The following is a 27,436-nucleotide window of genomic DNA, read 5'->3' on the forward strand; positions in this document are numbered from 1 at the left end:
CATTTGGTGCTCAACTTCCCACTCCCTTTAAAACTTCTCACAGCTTTTCCAGGAGAAGTTGTCAAAAATATTAGTGTTACCTCCTTAGGGAACAAAACCATTCCAAACTGTTCCACTGAGCTTGAGTCCATTTCTGAGCCACTGTGTGTGTATGAGTTACTGGATGCCTGTGACATTTTAGGAACTTCTATTAATTTCAGTCAATGTAAATATTTTGATAGCTGAAGTATGTGTTTGGGAACTCTTTACAGGATTCTTGTATCTTGGTAGTGCAATTATTTTAATAATATAAAAGTTGGGAGGGATTATTCTTTTAGATGCTGAAATGAAATAAACCCTAGTATTCTCAGTAAATGCTCCAACCAGTCTCGTAGGCAAAAACTTTTATTTCATCTGAAAGAATTATTTATATCTTACAATTCTTCTGAGTAACATGCCTAGCAGTTTAATTGCTAGTTTGGTTACTCACATGCTGATGTTTCTTTGCATATGTAAATAATCCACCTATTTTAAAATATCATAGCTTAAATAACAGTCTCCCACATCTAGTGTGTACACAATGATTTCAAATTGCTTCCACAAGGATGCAAGGGGGAAGAATAGTTTCTGTAGTAGACATTTCATAAAATGAGTGCACACCAAGCTGAATTTGTATAAGCTGGGGCAGGAATTCAGTCTTATGAATTTAGATTGTCCTGGCATTATTCCAGTTTGGGTGGAGAGGATGGAGTCCACAACATCGCTGATGTGGCTGTTGTCATTTAAATGCACAAGGTTTCACAGTATACAGCAGGAAAGCAGAGAGCACATTTGAAGATCATAGAAAAAATCAACCAGTTTCTGATTAAGAACACTTTTTCCTTAGTGTCCTTCCTTTAAATGTAGAAAATAAATATCAAAGGAATTAACAGCCTTACTATGAAGTTGTTACAAGCTCATTAACTTTGTTTACATCTGAAATAGATGCATTGAAAGGAAAGGGCTTTTTGCCTGTCAGAAGCAAATTAGCTGAATTACTCAGGTCATGTTTTGCACTCCAGCTGATTTTACCAGTGCAGGCACCAAGGCTTTAACACATGCAGTTTTGACAATGTCTGCAATTACTTGTGAAAACTATTCTTGCAGACATTGTTTCCCTGAATCTCAGACCTACTTAAAATAGACATAATGCTCTGGCTGATAGCAATTTCAGTATTTTAAAAGTAATAAGGAAGCACTGCTTACAAGAAGTTATTTGTGCTGTAACTAACAGTTGCTTACAATGTCTCTAGGCACAAAACCCCATCATCTGTCATTAGCAGATAGTGATTTCCAGTGATGATATCAAAGTACTGCTTATTGAAAGGGAGCTCTTTCTGTAGTACACTGCCCTGGACCATGTTCCCTGCTAGGAAGCCTTATCTCCATACTGACTTCACTGTGCACCTAAGAAAACAGATCAAGCAGAGCTCAGGATGAATTGACCAATCTAAAAACTTCAAAAAGCGGCTTCCCAACCTCAATTTCTGTTCCCCCAAAACAGCAGCAGCAGTAGTGTGGGAAGTGTCCTGAAAGGGTGGAGGTAGGACCATGTTCAGAACAGTAAATTATGTGACAATTTTACAATTATATGACAATAACAACACATTAACACTTTTGCATTTAACAATCAAAGCTCCAGAAGCAAAAGGCTTCTTAAGGAGAGTAAGATAACAGGTGTCCACTATAAAAAGCAAGCAAAAGCACTGCCAGCATCTCACCCCATACAGGCTCCACAGCATGTCCCAAAATCTTCAAGAGGCTGAGCAGCTACACTGAAGTGTGGGTGGAAGCAGAAGTTTTGGCACTGGAGAGCAATGCAAGAGTGCAGCTGCCCAAAGAGGCGTGGTTTATGCCATAAGCTCTATCAGCTTGACATTTCCAACCCTGTCCCCACCTCTGGGGCTGCCAGCTGGCACTGCCAGCATGAAGGGACCTCCCCCACTGCTTCTCTGCTGGCCTGGGCCTCACACCAGCCCTGAGGGACTCCCGTGGAGGGAGTGGGCCTGGCTGCAGCACTGCCCTCCAGGGAAGCTGTTCAGCTCTCCCACCAGGGCACTCTGGGCTCCAGAGAAGCAAAGGCAACATCCTGCAATAAGTGCTGCTTCCACGTGTGAGGCTTCAGGTCCAGAATGCCAGAGCTTGGCTCTTCATCCTGTAGAGTGTTCTCAGGACAAGCCAAGGAGCTGAACAGCTATGGAAAATTATTACCCTCCAGTAGCAGTGCTGCAGGGTTGCTGCTTAGACTGTTCAATTCACAACTACACTTTGAGCCAGGTGGGGAGTTTACAAATCAACTGCCTTGCCTGGAAAGGGGAGAAGCTGCTTCCAGTGCTTATGTGATATATAGATGACTTTTTTCCACTTTGCTCACTCAACATTCTCACCTTTTCTTACAACAGCACATGCTTCCCTGTGTATTATTAAACAAGCATAGTCAGTCATATCCTGGGGAATAACAGGAAGAGTTTAGGAATCCACATAAATTAAGGTAAATTTAAAATACTATGAGTGTGAAAGAATGATGGCATTTATTTCCTTTTCTTTGGAGCACTATAATAAAAGCTCCAGCTTCTCATGGCATTCATGGGAAAGCACTAGGATTTTCCAAGTATCTCTTTGCATTGTCTGCAAGACACTTTGTGCAAATTTGGCATGAAGCACCTGTCACCCATTATTACAGCTGTGAATATAGCTTACCTAAGAATTATGTAATTAAAAGTTATCCGTATAATTTTCAAAGGACTGATGTGACCGTGTCTGAAAAGAGAAATTCTGACACGACTTTTTCAGTCCTCCCAAGGAACAGAACTGTCATCAAAATTCACACAACTCAGCCTTGTATATAAAGCATAAGGCTGCAAGTCTGTCATTAGCTCAGCTACTACACTGTTATTCCTGCCCATAATGAATCTATACTTCAGCTGGATTTTTTGGCACTTTGGTGAGAAAGCTCTGGACAGCTGGAAGAGACCTGCTCTATCATTTTTTGTTTTTTTCTTTGTATCAATTTTCCACCTGTGAAGCCCAAAATCCCACCACCAAGTGCAGCTGCAATTCCTGCTACTTTGAAGCCTGCAAGGAGACCAATAGGACCCCCCACCACTCCACCAATGACTGCACCTGCCACAGGCAGAGCTGCCAGCTTGTATTTTGCAGCCTGTAAAGGAAAAAAAAAAATAGTCAGAATACTTGCCTGTGGCGATGTGCATTTTCCCCTCACTGCTCTTGGCAATGACATGAATGCTCAGTGATAAATAAACTTTACAAATTAGTATTTAAAAAGTATGACAGAACATGCTAACACCAATTCAAAATCCTGTCTTGTGTATGCAGTTGTGAACCAAGTCCTTTAACGTGGTTCTAGCTGCTGTGTACACTGGGTGTTACCTGGTCACCATCCTTAAATCAAATCAGAAGCTGAGGAAATGCTCAGATTTTTCAGTGATGGGTCTGACTGCAGCTTTGGGGTTTATTTAGCAACTGACATGGAACAGGATGGCAATGACAGTTTATGATCAGGCTCTTGTTTAATGTTTATGTGATTCTTGTGAGCCAGTCACTGAGTGCACTTGTCTTTGCAGGTAAAACAAAGTAACCATCAGAATAGTGTTTAAAAGGCCCCCCCCCAAATTAAATAATTGTATTTTCCAGCAGCCTGGATGCGATAGAAAATTACAAGAGAGATTGATTTTTTTTCCCCTGCTACCTGTGGGTCATTTCTTCTTTATTTCCTTAATTGCTGGTTCCCTCAGCATTAAAGACGGCAGATCAATGGGGTTAATACAGAGGGTGGCTGGGAGGCAGAGCACCATTGATTCACCAGCAGGAGCAGATCCCTACCTTCCCCAAGTTTTTGGTTCCCTCTTCAACATTCGCAGCAGCACTGTTGACATGTTCTTCAATCCTGTCAATCTTCTCCTGCTGGGACTAGATGCAAAGGAATTATGAGTGAGGTAACCTGCTGGGAAGCAGCAGTGAGCCAATACACACCATTTTAATGCCTGTAATCAGGGCCCCACAGCAGCTTTCATCTGCACCCGGCAGCCTTAGTGGTGCTCCATGATTAGCATCTGCTAAACTCTGCTGAAGCTACAGACTAACTTCAACAAAATCTAAACTATTAAGTAATAATATGGGGTGGATATTAAACAATGTCTTGCTGCAGTTAGAGAAAACAACTCAAAATGGTTTCTAAATCTTTCCTATAGATAGAGGAATTCACAGTCCAAAAGGAAAAATAATCCAAAGTAGCCTGTTTTGTTTCCTGCTGAGTCTCACGTTCAAAAAAAATTCTATAAAGGGCATTTATAAGATCAGTACTAACTCCAATATACAAAGCTGCATCAAAAAATCTAAGAAGTATTTAATTACGACATTACAGAACAATGACTTCAGATATAGTGACAGCACAGAAAATACACTTGATGTTGCTCTGTATTTTACTGTTTGATTTTACAAAAACATTTCATCCTTTCTCCAAATGCAGTCAGTCAGGTTCCCCTGCAGTCTCTCTCAGGGAACACTGGAGCAGAAGATAAAGGGGTTTGTTTTTTCTTATTCTAATCTATGCAGGCTGTTTTATGTCACAAAATAATGAGATGGCTGATGTTCAGCTTAAAATAAAAGGCATTCTGAACTTTTTGCCTCTTTCTAAGTCAGAAACTGATGAGTACACCAGCTCTGGTATTCATCTACAATGCAGTCCACCCACCTTAAATGCTTGCTGTTATATCTAATGATGGTTAAGTGGAAAATCCAGTAAGTCCTGGGAACAGGACCTCTTCCTCTAACCTTCAGAATACTGCATGAACATTTTTGCAGTTCCTCTCCAGTCTAATGGTTCTTGCTTGGGTATTTTTGTATAGATGAAGCAGCACATACTCAGCAGAAAAGATAAAAGCTAGGTTATTTATCCCTACTAACCCAATAGCAAGGAGATTAAGAACTCTCCTAGGAGATGAGAACTGTGCGTTTAAATTCCCTATGGCACAGGAAGAACTAACATTGAGAACCGACATTTTGGCAATGCGGTGAGAGCAGAGAAAGGGCATGATAACAGTGAGGATTTTTCTAGCACGCCTGATTAAGTGAGAAAAGATACCTGACAAACATATACCCTGTGCAGTAAGAGCTGTCACCACCATTACAATTAGAAATTGTAAAAACTAATAGGACCTGGGTAGAAGTCTGCAATCAACACAGCAAAGCTTCTGCTGAGGTTCAGCTTGTGGCCATGTGCACTGGCAGGAACATCGTAGCTGCTCCAGTGACATGAATTTGGGAGCAACTCCCAGCACCAGTGCTGAAAGAGGAGACTGTTACCTCCTCACAGTGTCACCTTGGCAGAGCCTGAATCACAGGAGAGATACACCCTCAGCTTTTTGTCCCCACCCAACCCCACCTAGGAGTTACCCATGCACCCTGTTTTTGTAGGAGACTCTGTAGGACAGAATGCAGAATTAATACTTACACAGACTAAGAGAGAAAACTCAGTCACCAACTGGCTGAGCTCAACCAAGTCCTGCAAATAAAAAAAAAATGTTAGTCTGTGATAGTTGCTAAAACAAAGAGCACCAACATGGCAAGGAGGGAGTTCCAACATACCCCTTCTAAACTTTCCCAGGACTCAGCTGCATTTTCTTCCTGAGGTATTTCCGGAAGGCGGGAGTAGATCTGGATCAAACTTTGGGAGCCATCCTTCACTTCTGTGTTATATAAAGTTTCTGAATGAGAAACATGATGTTTATAAATAAATGCACTGGACCAGGATGGCAGGTGGTGTGCAGAATTTCTGACTCCTGAAGTTTCTCAAGGGTAACCTAATACTTAAACTAATTCAAGCCAAGCAACAGCCCCAAAAATGATCATACAGGGAGATGCCTTACAGCACTACACAGTTTCTTAAAAGGATGTTATTGACAAAGAAATAGATTCATTTTTATCAGCACATTTCCACAACCAGTCCTGAAATGATACTAAATTATACTCCTGAATTCAAGGTAATTTAATTCATTTTGTATCGATCAGGCTGAGAAAACTGGGCTTGGGACAAAAACTTTTCATTTACGTACGACACATAAAAACACTGTGCTCCCAAAACTGAACAGACAGTTACTCATTTTATGATTGATTATCATGCTATTGGTTTGATTTTCAGACATTGAGAACTAAAATATGCTGAAGGAAAAAGCTTTCAAAGCAAAAGCAGTGAAACCCAAGTAATGTGGTACCCAGCATTCCATGCTGGATCATTTGGGTAAATGGTACTGTGAGGATGGCAGACATTTGCAGCTCAGTGCTGTACATGAGATATTCTCAAGTATGTTCCTCCCTAAGTCACCTGGACTGAATGCAGAAGGCATTTGGACAAAGTATGGTGTTAAAAACGGGGAATGACAGACAGCGAGTGGCACTGGGGAGAGCAGAGACATGAATGGGCTCACACAGCCCTCTTCCAGTCAGAGCCCGCTCCAGAGCCACTGCAGAGGTCATGGACATGCCTGTAATTGCAGACAACAAAGTGAGTGGCGATAGAGAAAAGTAACAAACAAGTCTGGCTTGTTTGAGGATTGAGGAAGAGCTTGGGGGTCTGAAAGGCAGACTGTAGAAGGTGTACATGTAAACACAGTGCAAAGATCATCTCAATTCCAACAACTTCAATTTCTGAAGGGAGATGACTCCTTCAGCAGGACACTGGTGTTTCCTTCCTTGGGAAGGCGGTCCCAAGAGAAAGCTTATTATGGAGAAGGCTGGTTAGATACATCTAACAATACTAAAATGTAAATATTGTATTAAAATCTTTAGATACAACGATTGTGCCAAGGTACGACAATAATATTATATAACTGTTACAACAACAGATATGTCCAATGGAAAACAAATAAATATAATCATATTCTTAAAAAAAAATCAGTGCATGCTTATTCATGGAATTAATTTAAGATAAAATAAAAATGATACATTTTCATAACATTTGTCCATTTCTCAACATTTTTATCCCAATATCTCAAAACAGATGAAGGACCCAATCTTCCTACTCTCAGCTCAGCAGAAGTCTAACATGAATGAAATTGATATTTAGATATAATTACTAAGTGAGCAGAGTAACAAGAATGCACTAAGTGATTCAGGGGCTTGACTTGGGCTTGTTTTTCTTTTTAAGTATTTCTACCCCTTTTCCTTTAAGAATCCAGACACGGAAGGCACTTCATGTTCTACAATCATCACCTGTTCTTCCTGAACATATTTTTGATTAATAACCTCAGATTAATTTAGGTTGTATACTCAGTTCTAAAATATTCCTTTCCCTTTTTCAATATAATTAATTATATATCCAAGCGTGTGCATGTTCTGGGAAAACTGTTCTGCCACATACTCTGACATTTATCACAGGTTCTGAGGGTTTTATTTCATTTCAATCCTACACAATCCTATTTCAAAATCAAGTTTCTTCTGCCCAGAAAGGTGTACTCTTCCCTAATCAACCATATGCATGCTAAGTTGGTTAAAATTAAAGTATTTATAATTCAAAAGCAAAATAAAAATCTCACTAAGCAAGGCTGCCTCCTCCCAAGACCTTGCTCTGCTCTGTTCCTAACAATCTCCGCCGACCTACTGTAGAAAAGCATATCCTTGAAAGTGTTGTAAAACCAAGGTTTTGCATGACACACATTCCAGAGAAATTAAAAATGTAAGTAGGTTTACATGTTATCATTTTGTAGTAACTAAAAATCAGTGAGAAAAAATTCTGCATGAAAATTCTTCATTCACTTTAAGCTAAAGAACAGGAAGGGTAGGAGGTGGTCACATTTGGGCTGAAAGTATGAGTAAGAAATTTATATTCACTACTTCACTTTTTATCAAGTCTAACCAATTTCAATAGAATTGAGAATGGAAGTGACTCTACCAGTTCATTTATACAGCATCTCCACAGAAATACAATAATACAAAACACCTCTGCAGATTTCACAGAGGAGCCTTACACCTCATTACACTCGAGATAAAAATCTAATGCTCTGGAAGATCCAATATGTTGCTTAAAAGATTTTAGTAATTTTAAGAGTAGAGTCTCACCTTTTGTTAATATTTGTTTAATATGCAATTAAATTCCATTTCTATTGGCTCTCAGTTGAGGATGGTGAATGGGGGAAGGGACTGTATCATATCACTGACATGCCTTCTAAATGGGAGATTTGAATTTGTAAACTCCTTCCTTCTCTACCAGATGGGAAGCAACATGCTACAAAGAACGGGCATGTATTGAACTTCCTTTGATTAAGATCAACAGCCAAGATTTGCTTTCAGGACTGCAGCCTCTAAGCACAAAAGAATAGGCAATACACTGTGTCTGGGTTAGCAATTCAACAGGGCTGCTTGTGCAGGCAGGCAAACTTGAAAAAAAACCTGTTTAATTGTATTTAGTTGTCTGCCTGTCTGTTTCACTTTAAATGGGGGGGATTATTTCCACATTCCTGAGCAGACTTGCAAATGCCTCTCATTCCAGTAATATTTTTTCTGTTCTTCTCATCTTCATCATTCTAATAAATTTATTTGTCCTTCTGAAGTGCTGTTATACTCAATATCCTCTGTAGTTCAAAGGTATTTCAGATTTCAGAAATAGTCTCGTTCTTTGAAATTAAACTCTAGTTTCCATTTGCTACCTATGTAATTGTGTAAAAAAGAGAAGCAGTAAGCCAGGATGAAGCCTTTCCAATGAAATATTGGAGTGTACTGAGAACAACTGCAGAAAGTCACCAACAGAAGAGGTATCTTAAATTTAGCTCTGATCATAACAGAGAAGAGTGCACAAAGACTGAAAGTAATGGCTAATAAATATGAAGGGAATCACTGAATATTGAAGACAATGAGCTCTCCACAAAGGAGGTGTCAACAAATTGGGTAAAATTATTAATAGAACTTATTTGGAAGAAGTTCCTAAAAGATAAAGAACTGCAGAACTGCTGGCAGACACTAAAAACAGGCTGTGCTGAAGAGGACATCAAATTGTCCTGATGCAGAGGAAGAAGTTTATGGTTTCAGCAAGAGCTCTTCAATGCCCTGGATGTCAAGAATTTGACATACAATATGAGTACAAGTTAAAATATAAGCATGGAAAGTTAATATCAGGAAGACCAGGGCATAAATATAGTGCAATTACCAAGAGGCATAAATGGTAGCAAAGAAGTTCCTGTGAATGTTTTTGAAGTTAGAGGAAGACCAAGGATGTGGGAGTGCATTTAAATAAGAAAGAAAGAGAGAGGCTGAAACACAAAGAAAACAGGTTAAAAATATTTGGATGAGCTAGGCCTATTTGGGGTCTGAAGGTTTGATGAAACTCTAGAGCATTTTTAAGAAACAGCCTTTGAAATGTCAAGTATATTTTTGGGAACTTGAATAAGGTGGTCGCAGAAGACTGCAAGAGAAGAGACTTTGAAATCCATGAAGATATTAGAACAAGCTACTGAAAAACTAACTGCAACATGTTGAAAGTGTTGAAGAGGTCGAGATTTTTATGTCAGAAGCCAACTTAGTCTATTCTGCAGTCCTTGTAAGAGAGAAGTTTTTTACAATGGGGGTGGTGAGGCACTGGCACAGGCTGCCCAGAGAAGCTGTGGATGCCCCCATCCCTGGAAGAGTTCAAGGCCAGGCTGGATCTGAGAAGCCTGGTCTGTTGGAGGTGTCCCTGTCCATGGCAGGAAGCTTGGATCTAGATGATGGTTCAAGGGCCCCTTCTAATCCAAGGAGTTCTGTGACTGTGTGTGATTTATCTCCATGTTCACAAGGTTTTCTGATACTACTGCACATGACATTCTTGAAAGCAAACCTGGTTGTCAATTCTCCTTTTCTCCCTGCTCAACCACGAGGCACATTGGCTTGTTAATCCCACTTGAAAAGAGTTCTTGTAGTTCTGCATGCAGCAACAAGAATGGCCATGAAATCAAATCTGACAGCAGGTTCTTCTACAGTGCTACTGCCTGAGAATGCTCTTTCAATTTTAGGACACATGAAATGCTCAGATCATTTTAAGTAATACTGCTACTGCAGCAATCTAATTACAGATATGGGAAGGGTTATTCCTGATGGAACCAACCTTCTCACAGATCATCAGGAGAGAGCACTGGCCAGCACCAGCGCATAACAGAGACTTCTCCTGAAGAATGGTAGAGCAAAGATCAAAAGACATTTTATACAGAAAGAAGGGAAGACCAGCAAACATATCTGATTTCTAGCATGTCATAGTGTGTTTCCAAAATCTTTTATTGAAATGGATTTACACTCCTTTCTTGTCAGTTATCAAGTTAAAATGTTAAAGGAAGAGATGTTCTTCCTTACCTAGGAACTTGCTTCTCTTTTTCCATATATTTCATCAATGCTGTATTACACTGTCCGTCATATAAAAATCTCCCGGTATTTCTTCACTAATTCATTGAAAATGGCCAAAATTATTACTTGCACACGATCAAGTGATTTGCAGGGGGGACAAAAGAAGCCAAGCTACCTTGAAACATAAATGAGAGTATTCTGCTTCCTATGAACAGTCCACTATTTCAAGATCCAGGGGTCCAGGACCTTTGTCACAGAAGGCCATAGATATTTAATTTTTTAAGATACTAAGCATTTTCTGCTTATCAAAATTCAGTCACAGGGCTGGTAAAAGTGTGGTGTAAGGAAAGAAATCTACTTCTTCATTAACAATACTCTTCAACTGAAATCTTATTTGTTTACTTCATTTATATCTGGTCAGAGAAATTGCATACTGGATACAACGACAGAGATACAATAAATACAGAAATTAAATTCTACTACCTTCTCCTAGAGTTGCAGATCTGGTTAAAGAGGCATCATCCTGTCCTTTGAGTTGCCTTTTAAGTTCTTCTGCAGATTCAGAATGCAGCTGCAGGAAGTCTTTAATGGCAACTGAAGCTTCCTCTTTAATGGGATTTATCATTCTCTGCAGAACTGCGATGTCTTCCTGCCGCACTCGCAAACACAGCTTCTCCATCTCTCTCATGTTGGCACGGAGCTGCTGCAAGAGCATTAAGAGTTATGTTGTAGCTTACTGTGTGAAAACACCAGACACCCTCAGTGCCTGGGAAGCACCTATCATCTTTATAATCAAGGGAGAAACATTTTTCAAGCCATCACCACCAATAGTTTGATTTTTCTGGCTGTCACTTTTGTACTTCATCCACTTCTCCAAGTCAGTTTGTTTTATTTTGGGTTTCAATTAAAGTATTTAACTAATTAATTCATTGTGTAACCACTGAAGTTGTTTCTGTTTCTATGGTCAATTTAGGTCTTTGCCAAAATATTTACACAAGTTGCAACAAGTTGCAATAATATCTGAGTAAAGTAAGTTCAGCGCTTCTCAAAATTTACTTTTTTTATAATAATAAGTGACTATGGTGATCAAAAGACCTCAGGATATATTCATTCATAACCCTCAACTATACCAAAACTTTCATTTTGTGAAGACAACTTCAGGGACAAAGGAGAAGGATTACTTTTTTCTTTTATTTTTTTTTCAGATGAACAACAAATACATTTGTTTGACTGGAATATCAAATTTAATAAAACATGTAAATACTTCTTTAGTTACAAGCCTTCTGAGGAGATAAAACTGTTCACAACTAGCATGAACTGTATGTGTACAGGCCTTTCACATGAGATAAATTTCTTTCTGCATTAAAAATAAAGGGGCTTTTAATTGCCTGGGCTTTAAAAATACATACAAATTTTCTTTTCCTACAAATAAAAAGACGAAATTTACAGTTTAAATTACACCACTTACTGTTTTAGGACAGAGTTTTCATCTATTTATAAAAAATACTAATAAAAATATATTCTCTGCATTACTTTACAGTGACACAACAAATTCTATTCTTTGTCACATTATTTACCAATTAATTTGAATACTCTTCTCACAACAGAGCACGAGAATGGACTGACACCAATGAGTGGTTAGAAATAGAAAAGTTTTCTTCCAGAATACAAACCAGGTACAGCCTCAGAGAGGTAAAATTGACTATCTGGAAAAGCAAGATCTAGATGGAACTAACTTTATTTAAATACACTACTGGAATTAATTGCTCTTAGTATTTATAAAAAAAGAGTAGAAAATATAATTAGAGAAGAAGGAAGGAAATTATTCAACAACCTGTTGCACAAACTTCCAAAGAAAGAACTATTGATTTGTTAAAATCATGTGGCAACTTACTAAGATTAGATTAGATTATACTGTATGCTCAAATTAAGAGTACTATTAGCCAAATTAGACTGCATTATTCAAGACTAACCTCAGGTAAAACCACTGATTGACAATTAAAAGAAAGAGAGATAAAAAAAAACCCAGCTGTGGAAGACACTAAGCTGAATTAGAAACATAGTAGCGAGTAACTTTCCTCATCCATTCCTCATCTCAGTCTACCTCCTGCTTCCTGGTATCTTCCCCCCATGGTGTGCCCCTATGCACCCAGAAAAGGAGAATGTCACCACTTTCATAGTGCACCATGTGCCAAAATTCTTGGTTTACAGAATCTTGGAATTTCATTGAAGTAACAAAATGGGACCATCAAAACACAACACTCAATCATCTAATTTCTACAACTATACGCAAGGGACTGAGGTTGATAGTGCTGTTTTATTTCAGTAAAAAAAAATTATTACTATTATCCTGTCTTTGGCAACAATGGAGATAAAAAAAAAAAGACATGTCAAACAAACAAAAACTATTGAAACAGTGACAACAGTGAGTTTGGGGTGAGATAACAATGGTTCCACAGCAGCTTCTTTTTCTTTTAAAGAAAAAAGAGAATTTTGCAGTTGAAACTGAGTTAAAATGCAGTTCTTCTTGGGATCTGTACCATGGCAGCTGCTGCTGGGGCAAATTACAAGTTTGTGCAGTGGCCAACACAACACAACACAACTGGCTGATGGGAGTTTGCACAGATCCTGAACAGAAGCTTAAAGAGGTATGAAGTGCTCACCCTAAGGAATGGTTAAACCAGATCCTCACTCCCATTGCTCATTATTACCTTGCTAATCAGAGAGAAATATTTCTGAGCAAGAAGATGGAGGAATCAGATGATGATATTAGCCTATTTAGTGAAATTTAATTTTAGTAGCTCTTCCTTTGTGGTTTTGAAGGGAGGACTTGTGTTCCACTTACTGTCAATTAAACAGAAGGTGAATGGATTCAGCCTAGCAGGAAAGTTCAGCCCTGCTGTGAGGAGACACATCCCAGGAGCTCACCAGGGTGTAACATCACAAATGTTATAGATATGTAAATGACTGTGACTTCTCATAATAATTTAAATGGCACTGAGTTTAATTTCTAGGTAGAGCATGAAAGTGTATCACTTCCATCTCAACTGTTTGCACTTTTAAAACCAAGATTATTTAGTGAGGAAGGGTAATACAAAATTCTCTTTTCATTTGTGAAGACTTCTGAGTTTTGCACTCTCCAAATTCAACCCAAAAGACACAGAATTTTTCTTTATAACAATTCAATTTTGGTCCATTAACTTCCAAAATCAAACACCAATCTTTGTTTCAAATGGCTTTCTCACAAAAACTGTAGGAAAATAGAACTGGTGAAAATCTTGGGAAGTTATGCCTTCAATGCATGATCCACTGTCCCTATATTATTTCTGTCAGTTGTTTATCTAATCTGGTCTTAAAAGGACTTCTGCATGAAGAGCTACAACATTCTTCATACCTCACGGCCAGAATTCAGTATACTGTAGCATTTCCTTATGTCTAACAGAAATCTCTCTGGCCTCAGCTTAAACCAGGTATTTCTAACCCTCTCTGTGCAAAATAGGGAAAGACAAGCTCTGTCCTCTTTGCAACCATCCTCTCCCCGTTTGCAGACAGGCAGCACAATGCCTTTGGACACTCTTTGGGCAAAATAAGGGATTTGTTGATCTTAACCGAAGTGCTGTTTTCTCAATTTCTGACTGCATTCACTGGTCTCTCCTTATTCACTTCAGGCCTTCCTTGGAAGTGTGGTGCCCAAACTGCACAGACTATTCTACCTGGGATCCTTCTACTGCTGACTGAAGAGATTGTAGGAGAGACCACACTGACTGCCCTCCTGTGTATATAACTCACTAAGTTATCTGGCTTTTTTGAACCACTACCACACAATCAGTTCACTATTCCTCTACTCCATGTCCCTCAAGTCTTAAAAAATTATTGGCCTAGGTCAAAGGAACTCTGAGTTTAAGGATATCTTTACCCAGCAGATGGCCACAGGCTGCAATAATGACCTGATTTTACATGATCCTTCACTGATACCACAAAGATTCTCCTGTAGAAATAAAGTTTTCTACACTGTTCCTCATGCCCTCACAGCATATCTACACAGTATGCCAGAGAGGTACTTGAAGATCATTTTAGAAATGTTACCAAAGACCTGAGCCATGCAAGACCTTGAGCCAACAACCTGAGCTTTGAAGATTTATGCAAAAAAATCAGAAACCATCTTTAACTTGTAAACAATTTTCAGCTGAACTAGAAACCATAAAAGTGAAAAAGAAAAAATAGATTAATATTTTTCAAGCAGCTTTCCAGGTTAGAGTAATACAGAGACTATGTCAGCCTAAATATGTTTTGCAGAACAGAGTCTCTTTTTGTGGGCTGAATATAGACTAAAGCCAGACTGTTCATCCACTGCATTTTTCCTTTTTTTTTGGTTTAATACCTTATTTCCTCTCTAGTACCTGCAGCATTTCCCTTCCTCTCACCACCAAAATGATCAGGGCCGTCCTTAGATGTTACAACAAAATACTGCCATTTCATTGAAATTAGCCTAAACCTTGCAGTAATTAACTAATTGCATGGTACAGTCAGCATGTATGTAGACAAAGCCTAGAAAAATGCAAATTCAATCAGGCTCTAACATTTTAAGTCCACAGACTGTCCCTAAAAATGAAAATATACAAGAGCATGTTCAGAAAAACTAATACATGATACACAAGAGCTATTTTCTCAATATTTTTGAAAGGGTCTCTTCATGCCCTGTGCAAGATTTATCTGTTTTCTTCACCTTCCTTTATAGAAGTTTTTAATATGTCACCCAGTCACTTGAAAGCAGAGCAACAGATTTACACTCATCTATACTTCTATTATAATTTTGACCATCATCAAAATTACAACAGAAGTAATTATTCTGGGTAAATTGAAAATTCAGAAAAATGGCTAATTATGTGCACATGGATTAAATGTAGAATGGCTGTGCATATATTTGTCTAAAACCTGTGGCGGATGCCTTGGGTCAATATTGACTTAGGGATTCCTAATGTATTTTTACAACATCTAATTTTGAGAGCAAAGTGTGTGCTGCAGAGAACATTTGGTATCACAATAATTAATCTGATTTCTTTGCAAACAAACAGATCACAAGTCCATCAGTAAACATTTAAACAGCTTACAGCAAACACATTCTACATGTCATATAATTTATTATCAACTACTCCAGACTCCTAACTATTTAATTAAAACAAAGAGCCAGTCTGCTCTTCTTGCATGGACCCAGATACTTATTCTGCTCTCTGGGTATCAGAATGTGAACCACTTCAATGCATCTAGATCTGTATCAGAGCTAGAAGCAATAAACATTAAATAAAACCTAAGAAAATTTACTTTGACTGAAAGTAAAAACAGCAAGCTTTAAATTCAAGACAAATACAAATGTTTCTAGAGAAATATAAGCAGTTTTCTTATTAAAGCACTTAAAATATCTAAAAATAACATCTCCAACATATTTATTTTTTCTCTAACTATTGATGGATTTTTGTCTTGCTAAAGAAATGATACTGGTAATTTAAAGTTACAAGAGAAGCCTTTCCCACAACTCAGATGTGAAAACAGATTAGAGAACAGACCTAACCAAACACATGCTTACTACACCACATCTGTTAAAATGCCATTTTTTTAACAGAACTTCCACCTGTGGAAGGCTCTTTGAATATGAAGAAAAAAATCTGTATTAAAATTTCAAATGTACTCGGTGAAAAATCAAAATACACACTCAAACCTCCAATGAGCAGGAATATTAACTGGATTTCATGTGTCACTTCATATCATCTACACTAAACAAAAAGCTCACTATTCCTTAGAAAAGACATGTAACTCCAGCTCTGCCTACCATCTAATTCTGTTGTTCAATCAAGATTAAGTTCTTTTTTCTGAAGTGAGATGGTTTTGGTGGTGGTTTTTTTCATTTTTAGTTTGTTCTAATTTCCCACAAGAGTCAGTAAGACACCAAAGCAAACATGAGAATTCACAGTATTAAAACTGTGAGCAATGGTTTAAGATTCTGCCACCTGTGCTGGCAAATCCTGCTTGTCCATGTGCAGTGTAGGTCACTTACAGTAGCAAAGACAGGTCCCTCCTTTGAACAACACCTGTGAAACCAACACAAGGTGCTACTCCTGGCCACCACATGTCCGTCCCCAGAACACTGGCATGCAGCTGTTACAGCCACCAGATGCTACATCTGCCTCAGCAAACTTTGTGCTGCAGATGTGGTCCTTGTGTTCTTCTGTACTGATAGTATAGCACACACTCTGTGTGCTATAGAGCTGATGTTTGGCTGAGTTTCTGCATAATTTTCATCAGGACATTATGTATTTTTAGAAACAGTGTATAGTTCCCTGTTTGCTGAATTATGGATGACCATGGGTGAAGTCACAGAGATGATGCCCGTGCTGACAAATGTGCTGGTATTTCCTCCCATGATGATATCATGTACCTAACAACAGATGTGCACACCAAACTAGTAGTCCAGATGTTCTCTATGTCTGAAATCATGCGTTGAAATTTGCAGTACCCCTTATTGAAAGAACTGTCTTCTAATTTAATAATGTAAGAGGAAAGTTTGCAAAAGATCACAGTCTCCTAACTTTTGCTTTTTCAAGAATATGGAAACATTTCTGACCATATTTGCCTCATAGGACACAATTAGGAAATTCCTAACTTTTAAATGAAGTGAAACTGTGTGGTTGCTTGTCAAACCCATCTGTCAAGTGTATGTCTCTCTGAAGGTCCATCCCTGAGGTGACCAGAACTGTGTCTGTAATTCAACCCCATCAGCAGCACAGCCATTTTCATATCCTTACCTGAACCGTTCGTCCTGCGTTGATGTGCTCTTCATGCAGTCTGTCCCAGAGCCTGCATCTCTGATACTAAAACAGAAGAAAATGACTCCTTAGAATTGCTATTTTTACCAACTGGCTAGGCAGAAAAAAAGCCACCTTTGGTAAATGATCACTTTAATTTTCCAAAACTGAAAGTAAAGAAGTTGAGTCATAAACAGCTCCACTGCAAAATTAGAGAGATAAATAGCAATGTATTTTGTGAAAAAATTTGTACAATGTATTTTACTGAATTACAGACAACCAGGGTTTCAGTATCAGTTTTTAACATCCAAGTGATATTGCATCCTGACACCGCTGTGGCATAAATCACTTGGTGGGCAGTAGAAGAAATGGCAGAAGAAGGAGAAAGGAGTGGAATAGTGGATAAATAGTACTGGTCATACAGGACAACAAGGTATCTGATACTATTGACAAAGAAAATGGTATTCATTACACAATGCTGCTGTCTACATTTACACTGAACATTTTTATAGTTACAAACACAGCCACAAGAACCATCAGGGCAGATCTGGCACCTCCATGAGGCTCCACTAACCTTAGTGGGAAACTATCCATACAGTACTTCCCATGGGACAAAGACCAGACTAACCATTACATAAGCAGAAAGCAAGTTTGGCAAAAGAACTGCATATTATCACATATCAACCTTTCCATCAATCAAACAAATCAGTGCCTGCTACAGGCAGTTGACACAAATAATATAGAGACTTTAGCATAAAAGAGTAATAAAGTAATAGAAGTAGAAGCTGTGACTGTTGTGTGCTGAAACTATCAAAGAATGTGTTTAAAACATTAGACAATATTAGAATATTTATTTAATTATTTAGATAACAAGGCAAAATATTTACCATGATTTTCAAGGTATTTTTATGTAAAGTTTAATTCCTCAATTTCTTAATAACCTTTGTTACCAATAAAAAACTTTATCTACAGCCTCTATATTTCCATAATTATTTTTATCATTTTAGATGCACAGCAATAAGGATCATAAGTTACTCAGCTTCCTAAAATACAAGGAGAAATCTAAAGTTATTACTTATTTTCAGAGCAAAAAGTTCTTTCATGTTAGGACTTTGTAGTGCTATGGAAGATAAAAGGTTTAGTGTTCAACAAAGTCAGATTAACATCATTCTTCCAGGAAACTGAATAATAATAACCTCAGAATAAATTGCTATGCCATTAAAATTACTGCCAGTGTTCTTTAAAATAAAATGGACAGAAAGCCCTGTATCAACAGTAGCTCTTCCAATTTAGTCACCTCTCAAAGAGTACTGGAACAGGAATTTCTGAGGTTCTAGGGAAAAATCACCTATTTCATTTCAGCTGACTGTAACACATTGTCCAGACAACTAATAATAAAAAAATCCTGTTATCCAGTTAAGAAAAATTCCTCAGGAAACCTTTACTGCTCTTCATAATTTCTTCTAGAGACGTTCAGCACATTCATCTGCTTAATATAGTTTTATTACTTTGCCCCAAAATTCAGAGTATGCTAGTGACGAGCCCAAAGAATCCAATGACTTAACACACTGACATTCACAGAGTCAGAGAATTCCTCCTTGTGGACTTCTCCTTGTCATGCCACACAAAGTATGCCACACTCCTGGACAGTGTTCACCCTGGGGCCTCAAGGATAGTACAGCTTGAGAAGAGATGGTATTGACATTATTTATTGTGGAATTTGGGGCTGTTCAGCCATGAAAACAGAAGGTTGCGTGGACACCCCACTGCAACCCTCCAGTATTTGAAGGGGGCCTACCAGAAAGCCAGAGAAGGAAACTTCATCAGGAGCTGTAGTGATAGGCCAAGGAGCAATGGGCACAAATTGCAAGAGGGGAAATTTAGGTTAGAGATAATGAAGGAATTTTTTACTCTGAATGTGGTGAGACACAGGTTGCCCGGGGCGGTAGTGGATGCCTCATCCCTGGCAGTGTTCAAAGCCGGTTTGGGTAAAGCCTTGAGCCTAGTGGAAGGTGCTCCTGCCCATGGCAGGGGGGCTGGGACTAGATGACCTCTAAGGTCCATTCCAACCCTTTAACATTCTATGATGTTATCCTGAACAAATCTGTGTAAAACTAAGAGAGATCCAGAAGTAAAAACAGCTATGGAATCCTAATCTTTTATGTCAGGTCCAGAGGAGAGTGACAAAAATGGTCCAAGGGGTGGAACAGCTCTCCTGTGAAGAAAGGCTGAGAAAGTTGGGATTGTTCAGCTTGGAGAAGAGAAGGCTCTTGAGAGACCCCATTGCAGCCTTTCCATAAAGAAAGAGGGCTTAGGAGAAAGACAAAGACTTTTTACCAAAGCCTGTAGTGACTGCATAAGGGGCAATGCTTTTAAATGTTTAGAGGGTAAGTTGAGACTAGACATAAGAAATTTTTCTCTGATGGAGGTGGTGAGGAACTAGAACAAATTGCCCAGAGAAGTTGTGAATGCCCCAGCCCTGGAAGCCTAGGTTAAATGGGGCTTTGAGCAACCTGATGTAATGAAATGTGTTCCCACCCCATGGCATGGGGGTTGGACTCAATGATCTTTAAAGTTTCTCTTCCAACCCAAATCACTCTATAGTCCCATATTTCTGTGCTATTTAATCATAATTGTGCTACAGCCAAATAGTTTGTATTCCACAACAAAAATATAAAACATTAGGTTACTCTCAGACACTCCATCTCTTTTGCTCTATGAACATTCTCTTGAGAGCCCTTTTTAGAAAGAAACTTCCATGCTTCTGCTTTGGATCCCTTCCACCTCTCCCTGAAAATATCCAGTGGACACGGAGAGAACTCATAAGTTTGTCATACTATCTCCTGCTAAAAGCTCTTCAATAAATGCGTTACACAAACATCCATACTCGGATAAGACTGCAGGAAGACTCAGATACACTCATTTCTCATTTTGTGTCACCTTGACATATATTCCCACCACAACAATGGTCCCCAGCCAAAGGTAAAAAGTGTTTCACACAACATCCTTTAAAACAGGTACAAGAAATTAAATTGAAACAATGAAATGAATGGTACAATGAAATGAAATTGAAAAATTGAATTAATTTTTTCTCTCTTGAAAACAAGAGAGAAAGAGTGTCTTACAGCACTTTTTTTTTGAAAGGATTGTTGCATATCACTAACAAAGTCTAGGGCAGTAAGCCAAACAAAATCTCTACCTTTTTGTACTACCAAGTACAGGAAGTGTAGTACCAATGTACTACCAAGTCAATTGCTGTTATCTAACAGAGACTTAGAGACATCTGTACCTCTTTTGGATACACATACATTTTATTCCCTCTTGGAGTGAAAGGCCATCTAATCTATAAAATGTGCTATAGAAAACAAGAATTTTCATAGGGAAAACATGGAAAGAAAGAAGAATTACAGAGAACTTATTTCTTAAGGCTACAGCTTCTAAATCTTCCAAAATGGTCATACAGAAAGTTGGACTCTCATATAGTTGAGAAGAAATGATGATGAATTTATGGTAGCCACTTCCTCTGGAAAGGTGTATTCAAGGTCAAATTTCATTATATATTGATTTTATAGTTTCTTCAAACAGTGATTTAGGAGATTAATTGTTTGGACTATCTCTGGAACCTAAGGTTTAAATCAATATTCATGAAATGAGGTTAGAGATATTGGCTTCATCATAAGTAAATAATGTTGCTGCTCTAAGCAATTGGACATAATTAGTGATTTTTGCTTAAAAGTAGCCTGTAAAATAAACAGAATCAGATTCTATAAAATTATTCTTTTACCTCTAGGGATGTTTGGTTTGCATGGCTGAAAGTTAATTTTACAAAAATTATTGAAGAGAAAATAATCATGACAGCTCACAAAAGTACTGTAACACATTCATTATGGCTAAAATTAATGTAAAAGATATAATATATGAATTATCATACAAGTATTTCAACCAAACTACTGCTAACATCAGTGTTTACTACAAATGTAAAGGCCTTTGTGCACACAATTACAAATACAGAACTTTCATCTTTAGCCAAATTTGAATCAAAGCATTTTGCAATCAACTTCTCATCAAAAACTCTACATTATCTTTCAGTGAGACTGCTTCTATGCTGCAAAAAGAACTACATTAGTAAAAAGTGAACACTAACCTTCTCAATATTTATTTGGTGTTTTCTTAACCTTTCCAAATCTGTTGGAATTGCCACTTTAATGAATTTCTGAATTGCAGGTTCGATTCGACGGATTTTAACTTTTTCCTCATCTTCAGACATCCTAAAAGCAGCTTTCAAGTCAACAGTCATCCAATATACCTTCAACAAGGTAAAAACCCCTAAAACAAAAAAAAATTAAACAAGAAAGTTAAACCTGAATCACTTTTTAAATAAATCAAAATAAGATAAATCTGTCTTTCTGATGATCACGTATCCCCCAAATTCACAACGAAGCAGTATTAATGTCTGGATGTTTGCATTTAAATGAATTGTCTCTACTTATTTGCAGGCTTTGAGGATCATTTTTCATAAAACTTAACATAACAAGAAGAAAAAAAGCAGCTAAGTAATTAAGGCAGAATCAAATGTTTTACAGCATAATGATACATAAAAAGGTTCAGAAAAAAACTTCAAATTAGATGCTTTGATTAATCAGAATTCACATATTGCCAATTCTCATTCAGAATCATGCTAAAATCTGTAAAATATGTCCTGAAAACACACCAGAATATAATTAATTTTGGAATTCCATTTCCTGGAAATGTTAAGAGCTCCAGAATGAAGATTTGCGCTCCAAATTGCATATGTTCCCTGCTGACAATGACTAAGGCATCACCGAACGAGGGGTATAAATAGGCTGCTGAAATATTTGCAGGACCAGTAGGCACATAAGCAGCCTGAATTCTGTTCCCTGCATAGTGTAAAACATAATTTTTGAGTTTTACTTCTCTAAAAGAGAGATGTGTAGTATTGAATGTAATAGCATTTATCTACAGAGCATAGGAGTAACATAAAGGAATTCCATTATGCTGAATGCACACAAGGGGAAGAGGGGAAAACATGTATGAGAAAGTTTTGTCACAAGTGTCAGTAAAAAGACATGTGCTAACTTGGTTATATGGAAGTACCTGAAGAACATCAGTTACCAAAGAACATCAGTTACCGCATCAGAAAGCTTTCCCAATTTTCCTCTTTCTGTAATAAACTGATTTAAAGTAATTAACCCAGCATATTCCTCCTGGTACAGGTGAGGCATGGCAGAACTAACAGGTTAAAAAACATTCCTGTTTTTCCCACAGCCACACATATTATCAACAGTGAAATTAGACATCACTTTTCTCACATCTGCCTAGGGTGTGAAAACGCAGAGGGAGGGTGTTGGTGTTTTTGTGAGACCTGTGATTCCTGCAGGCAGAGAGAATATGGGGGCAGACACCAGCTGATGGAACTGGGTCTTTGACTGAACTGCTCAGTGTTCAGCCCCAGCCCGCTCATGCAGGCTGCAGGGTGCACACCTACAAACCTGCTCCAAACTCAAAGCAGCCAAGTAGGAAGCATCGTCCAGCAAGAAAGGGAACACACTTCTGGTATAGGGAGGATGATGGTTGCAAATAAAACAATGCTGCATTTTTCAGAAGAACAGAATGCTAACAGGAGACTCTCCTCCTTTGATCTATCTCAATCAACAAAGAAATTGAAAACTATGGAGTGCTGAATGCTTACTGAGAGTAGACCAGGCTAGGGGAAGTCAATCTCTAAGGTTTCAGTGACACATCTTTTCTTTTTCCAGAACTTCAAAAGGAAATTAATTCACCAACTGACTTTGCAGTCATTGCTAAATCATACCCACTTCAAATTATAAAGACACATTTGTAGTGTCTTTTACAAGTGTTCTTACAAATCCCCTTCTAACCCAAGGCATTTAATAATAACCTTCAAATAAACATGCACTGGATGGGAGACCTCACACTTTTAAGGCTGCAAAAAGAACTTTATACCTTTTGCATTGATTCACTCTTCACCATTCCAAAAACAGCAGTTTAAATGCAAGCTGATAAAAAATACATTCTATTATATCTTGGTCACTACAGTCCCTAACTTTTGAAAGAGGCACTCATAGATCACAGTTGAACTCTATTCTGAGTCTAGAACGGACTTTTTTTTTAATAATGTCCAAAAGATAAGAAGCATCATACTCCAAACTGCAGTACTTCCTCCTCAAACAGACATTTAATTTCCTGGCAGCTTATACACTAATCCATGAGTTTATGAGCTAGAATTAATTAAAAATTGGTTCCCTAAAGATATTTAATAGCCATGTCATGCTTTTCCTTAATACAGAATCATCTTGAAGTGTTGATGCAAATTCTTCAAATGTGTAACACAACATGAACTCACAGAAACACACAGCCCATTCTGTCTTCGAAGAAATACAGCAGAGACGAAGTTAAATTCACCATAACTTTTTCCTTAACCTTTCATGACATCTGGAGATTGATGAGAGTCAAAACTGATAGTTTAGATGACTTACAATCTGGAGCACTTTGAAAGCAGTGTTGATGCAAACAATGACTATGTGCCTTGGGTAGATGAATTGAATTCTGAATTTTGAAGACTTGGCTGCATGCAGAGCTCTGGCTAGTAATTTTCTTTTCATTAAGAATTTCCTGACAGTAAAGTAACTTCCACAACAGTGTCTACTCTAAAGACACTGCTGCCTAAAATTCACTGTGCAGCAAATTTGAAAAACTAAGAAAGAAATATAAAAACTCCTTACATTCTCATTAGGTCTCCTGATTAATTTTCTTTCAAATAATATAGCAGCTTCTGCAACAGAAATTCTAAGCCATAAATTATCAATGCAATGTCTTACTTTTTTTTAATATTCATATAATATTAACATTAAATAAATAAAATTAATGTTCTGCATTTCTGCTTGTTGCTGATGCAATTTCAAGGAAATCTTGGATACTTTACATGACTTGTGTTCTCCTAAGCATGACTTTTACAACTAATTTCTGAAGTAATAATGCCTGTTCTTTCAGCAATCACAGAGTAACAGGACAGTTTAGGTTGGCAGGGATTTTCACATGCCACCCAGTACAAGCTGAATCAGATGTCGTTGCACAGACCCTCGTCCAGTAAAGTTCTAACACCTCCACGGATGGACACTCCACACTCACTAGAGCCCTCCTTCAGTGTTTGACTACTGTCCAGGCTAAAAACAAACAAATAAACCAAAACAAAACCACAACCATGAAGACCTTGTAGCTAAACCAGCTTGCGTCCAGTGCTCCTCATCCCACTGTCATGCACCTCCAAGAGCAGCCTGGCTCTACAGCTTCTACCCACAACAGCAAGACCTCCCCTTCCTTCACCTCCTCTTAAGGCTGAACAAACCCACCTCTGTTTCTCCTAGAATGCCACGTGCTCCAGCCCCCTAACCACCACAAAACTAGGGTCCTTTCCTGTAAGGCTGCTCTCCATCAAGTCTTCCCAACCTGTTCCAGGTGCACAGCTTTCTTATTGCCTCTGCTGGAATTTTTGAGGTTTCTGTCTGCCCATATCTCCAGCCCGCCAAGACCCCTCTGAGCAGCAGCCCTGTCTGGCCCATGGACCACTCTCCTCAGGCAAGTGAAAACACTGCACTCAACTTCAGCTTCTTAGGAAGGTGAATTGCCTCTGTCCTTGGATCTGAGTATCAGTAACAGAAATAACACTAACCCAGAAGTGATCAAGACTGAGATGCAGAATAACTTTCAGTCAACTAGGTAAATAAAAAAGACATATCCAAAGCAGGCTGTAGCAGCACAAGTCACATAGTTGCAGTCAACCAGAAGTAAAATTCTTCCCAGATATGGTAACATACTTGTTACTTATTATGAATTTCAGAAATTGCTGCTAACACGCCTCAAATGTTAATACTCATGAACTTCTGCTTGTTAACACTCATGAACTTTCATTAAGCTGCTTAGTGTTCTCCCCTGAAACCCAGTACAACCATAGAAAACAAACCTCAGGAGTTCTGCTTGCCCAGGGAAACACAATGTACTTCACTGATTTGATTTTAATTCACCCACAACACTTTAGACAACCACTGCCACTACAAAAAGTACCTCCAGCATAAATGCCTCGTTGATAAGGGTTGAAAGGCCAAAAAGTTTTTCCCTGTAAATAAAATTAACTGGAATATAAGGACATACAACAGCTTTCTCCCTTTCAGAATGACCTGAAACATTTCCTAGAGTGGTACTGGCCGCACAATTGTAGTGACACTATTGCCCACTTGGCCAAGGCCTGTAATTAGTGAGGAACACATTCCTCTCGTAGGCTACAGACAAACTGCACTTTGGGACCAAATTACATCTTTTACTTTTTGTGTCTAAAATGAATCAAAATAAAATAACTTTGTTATGCTGAAATAAGGCACAGTCACCAGCCCCAGCGTGTTCACAAAGTAACATGAAACTGCTTAGTGAGATAAACAGACAAGTGTGGGATCTCCCACAGAACACCAAGAATCAGCAATTGTACATGTCAGGCTCCCAGTAGATCTGTGCTCTTGTGGATCACCTGGCAGCACAAACTTGATCCAGGCAAGGCAAGGGCACTTGACTGCATTTTGAGAAATCAGAGCAGACAACAGGCATTTGTCTTGGATCTGTATGTTTAAGCAGCTGAAAATACCTAATGACTAACACGTGAGCACCTTTTGCACAAAGCTGAACCGGTGGAGCGAGTCTGCAGTGGGCTGACGCCTGCCATGAGAGGCCACAACAGCTCAACCTGCAATCAGAGCCCTAATACTGAATTATCACTATTAACAGAACTGGTCTCATCCCAGAACCATACAATCAATTAGGCTGGAAAAGACCTTCAGGATCATCAGCTCCAACCTATCAACACCACCCTGTCAACTAGACCATGGCACTGAGTGTCACAGCCAGTCCTTCCTCAAATACCTCCAGGGACAGTGACCCCACCACCTTCCTGGACAGCCCAATCCAATGTCTAATTAACCTTTATGAAGAAATTCTTCTTGACGTCCAACCTAAACTTCCCCTGGCACAGCTTAAGACCAACAGGTTCTGGAGGCCTACCCTGCCTGTACCATGCCCTGGAAAAGCAAGGCGAGCGTGAAAAAATGAAAAGCATAAAAAACAAAGACAGGCTTCAAGTCTTACATAAAAGCTTCAAGCAGACTAAAGTACTTTTTTTTCCCTGACCTACAGTTTTAAAAGCCTGGGCAATGCCAGGCTTAACAATTTGTCACGCTGCGAAGAATAAATAAACAAGTAAACAAGACAATCCAAACTGGCGTGACACGTTCTGTCCCGATCAACACCCCACAACTCGACCGCAGGGGAACCTCGGGCCCGGCCGCTGCTGGGGGCACCTCCGGCTGGGCACCCCCAGCCCCTCCGCCGCGCACGGCCGGGAGCAGGACGGGCCCCCGCCGCTCTGCCACCGACCCCGGGCCGGGCCGGGAGCAGGACGGGCCCCCGCCGCTCTGCCACCGACCCCGAGCAGGGCAGGGCCGGGAACAGGACGAGTCCCCGCCACTCTGCCGGCGGCCCCGGGTCGGGCCGGGCCGGGGGCAGCGGCAGCCGCTGCGGCCTGGCCGAGGGCCCGGCCCCGGGAGTCGCGGGGGAGCCCGGCGCTCGCTCCGCGCTGCGGCTCCCACCGGCCCCGTCGGCAGGGCTCGGCCCTGGGCTCACCGTGCGCCCGCCAGGCCCCGGCCCGGCCCTTCTCTTCGCCTCGCCGGCACAGGGAGCGAAAGCGAAAGCGGAGCCGCCCCGCTGCCCGCTGGTCCCCGCTCCCTCCGCCCCCGCCCGCCCCCCGGTCCCTCACCCCCTCACCATGGGGCGGCCGTGCGACGGGCGCTGACCGCGGGCGGCGGCGGCGGCCCCGGGACGCTGGGCGGGAGCCGGCGCTGGGCTCCCCCTCCGCCGCGGGGCGCGGCCCAGCCCCCGCCCGCCACACGCACACCCCCTCCGCCGCCCGCGGGCCATCCTCCACGGGGTTGTTTCCCTTCGGGAACCACCGGCCGGGGGCGGGAAGGGGACGGGGGGGAGGAGGAGGAGGAGGAGGAGGAAAGAAGAGAAAGAGGAGGAGGCGGAGAAGCTGTCCTGGCCACGGACGGGGTACCGGGAGTCTGGGATCAGGGCTTGTCGGGAGGGAAAAGTTAATTTTTCTCTTCTGAAAGAGACCCAAAGATTGCCGACAAAATATTAAGAGCTTTTAATACAATTATAAAGTGTTCTTAGCTAGAAGGGAACCACAAGGGTGATGCAGTCCAGCTCCC

General features: G+C 39.8%; 1 protein-coding gene across 2 annotated transcripts; it reads right to left on the reverse strand.

The window, feature by feature from the left end:
• Positions 1–371: 371 nt before the first annotated feature.
• Positions 372–27,084, reverse strand: STX17 (syntaxin 17). 2 transcript variants are annotated; one of them, XM_030971092.1, is made up of 8 exons: positions 26,991–27,084; positions 21,289–21,470; positions 17,145–17,210; positions 10,828–11,047; positions 5,626–5,744; positions 5,492–5,542; positions 3,862–3,948; positions 372–3,178 (listed from the first exon to the last, which is right to left on the reverse strand). In XM_030971092.1, exons 2-8 carry the CDS (start codon positions 21,439–21,441, stop codon positions 2,939–2,941), a joined length of 936 nt encoding a protein of 311 aa, XP_030826952.1. In that variant the 5' UTR covers positions 21,442–21,470; positions 26,991–27,084; the 3' UTR covers positions 372–2,938. The 2 variants fall into 2 exon arrangements, with proteins under 2 accessions (XP_030826952.1, XP_030826953.1); XM_030971093.1 differs by lacking the exon at positions 26,991–27,084 and adding an exon at positions 26,850–26,911.
• Positions 27,085–27,436: the final 352 nt, after the last annotated feature.

This window comes from Camarhynchus parvulus, chromosome 2 (assembly GCF_901933205.1).
Source record: "Camarhynchus parvulus chromosome 2, STF_HiC, whole genome shotgun sequence".
Lineage (NCBI taxonomy): Eukaryota > Metazoa > Chordata > Aves > Passeriformes > Thraupidae > Camarhynchus > Camarhynchus parvulus.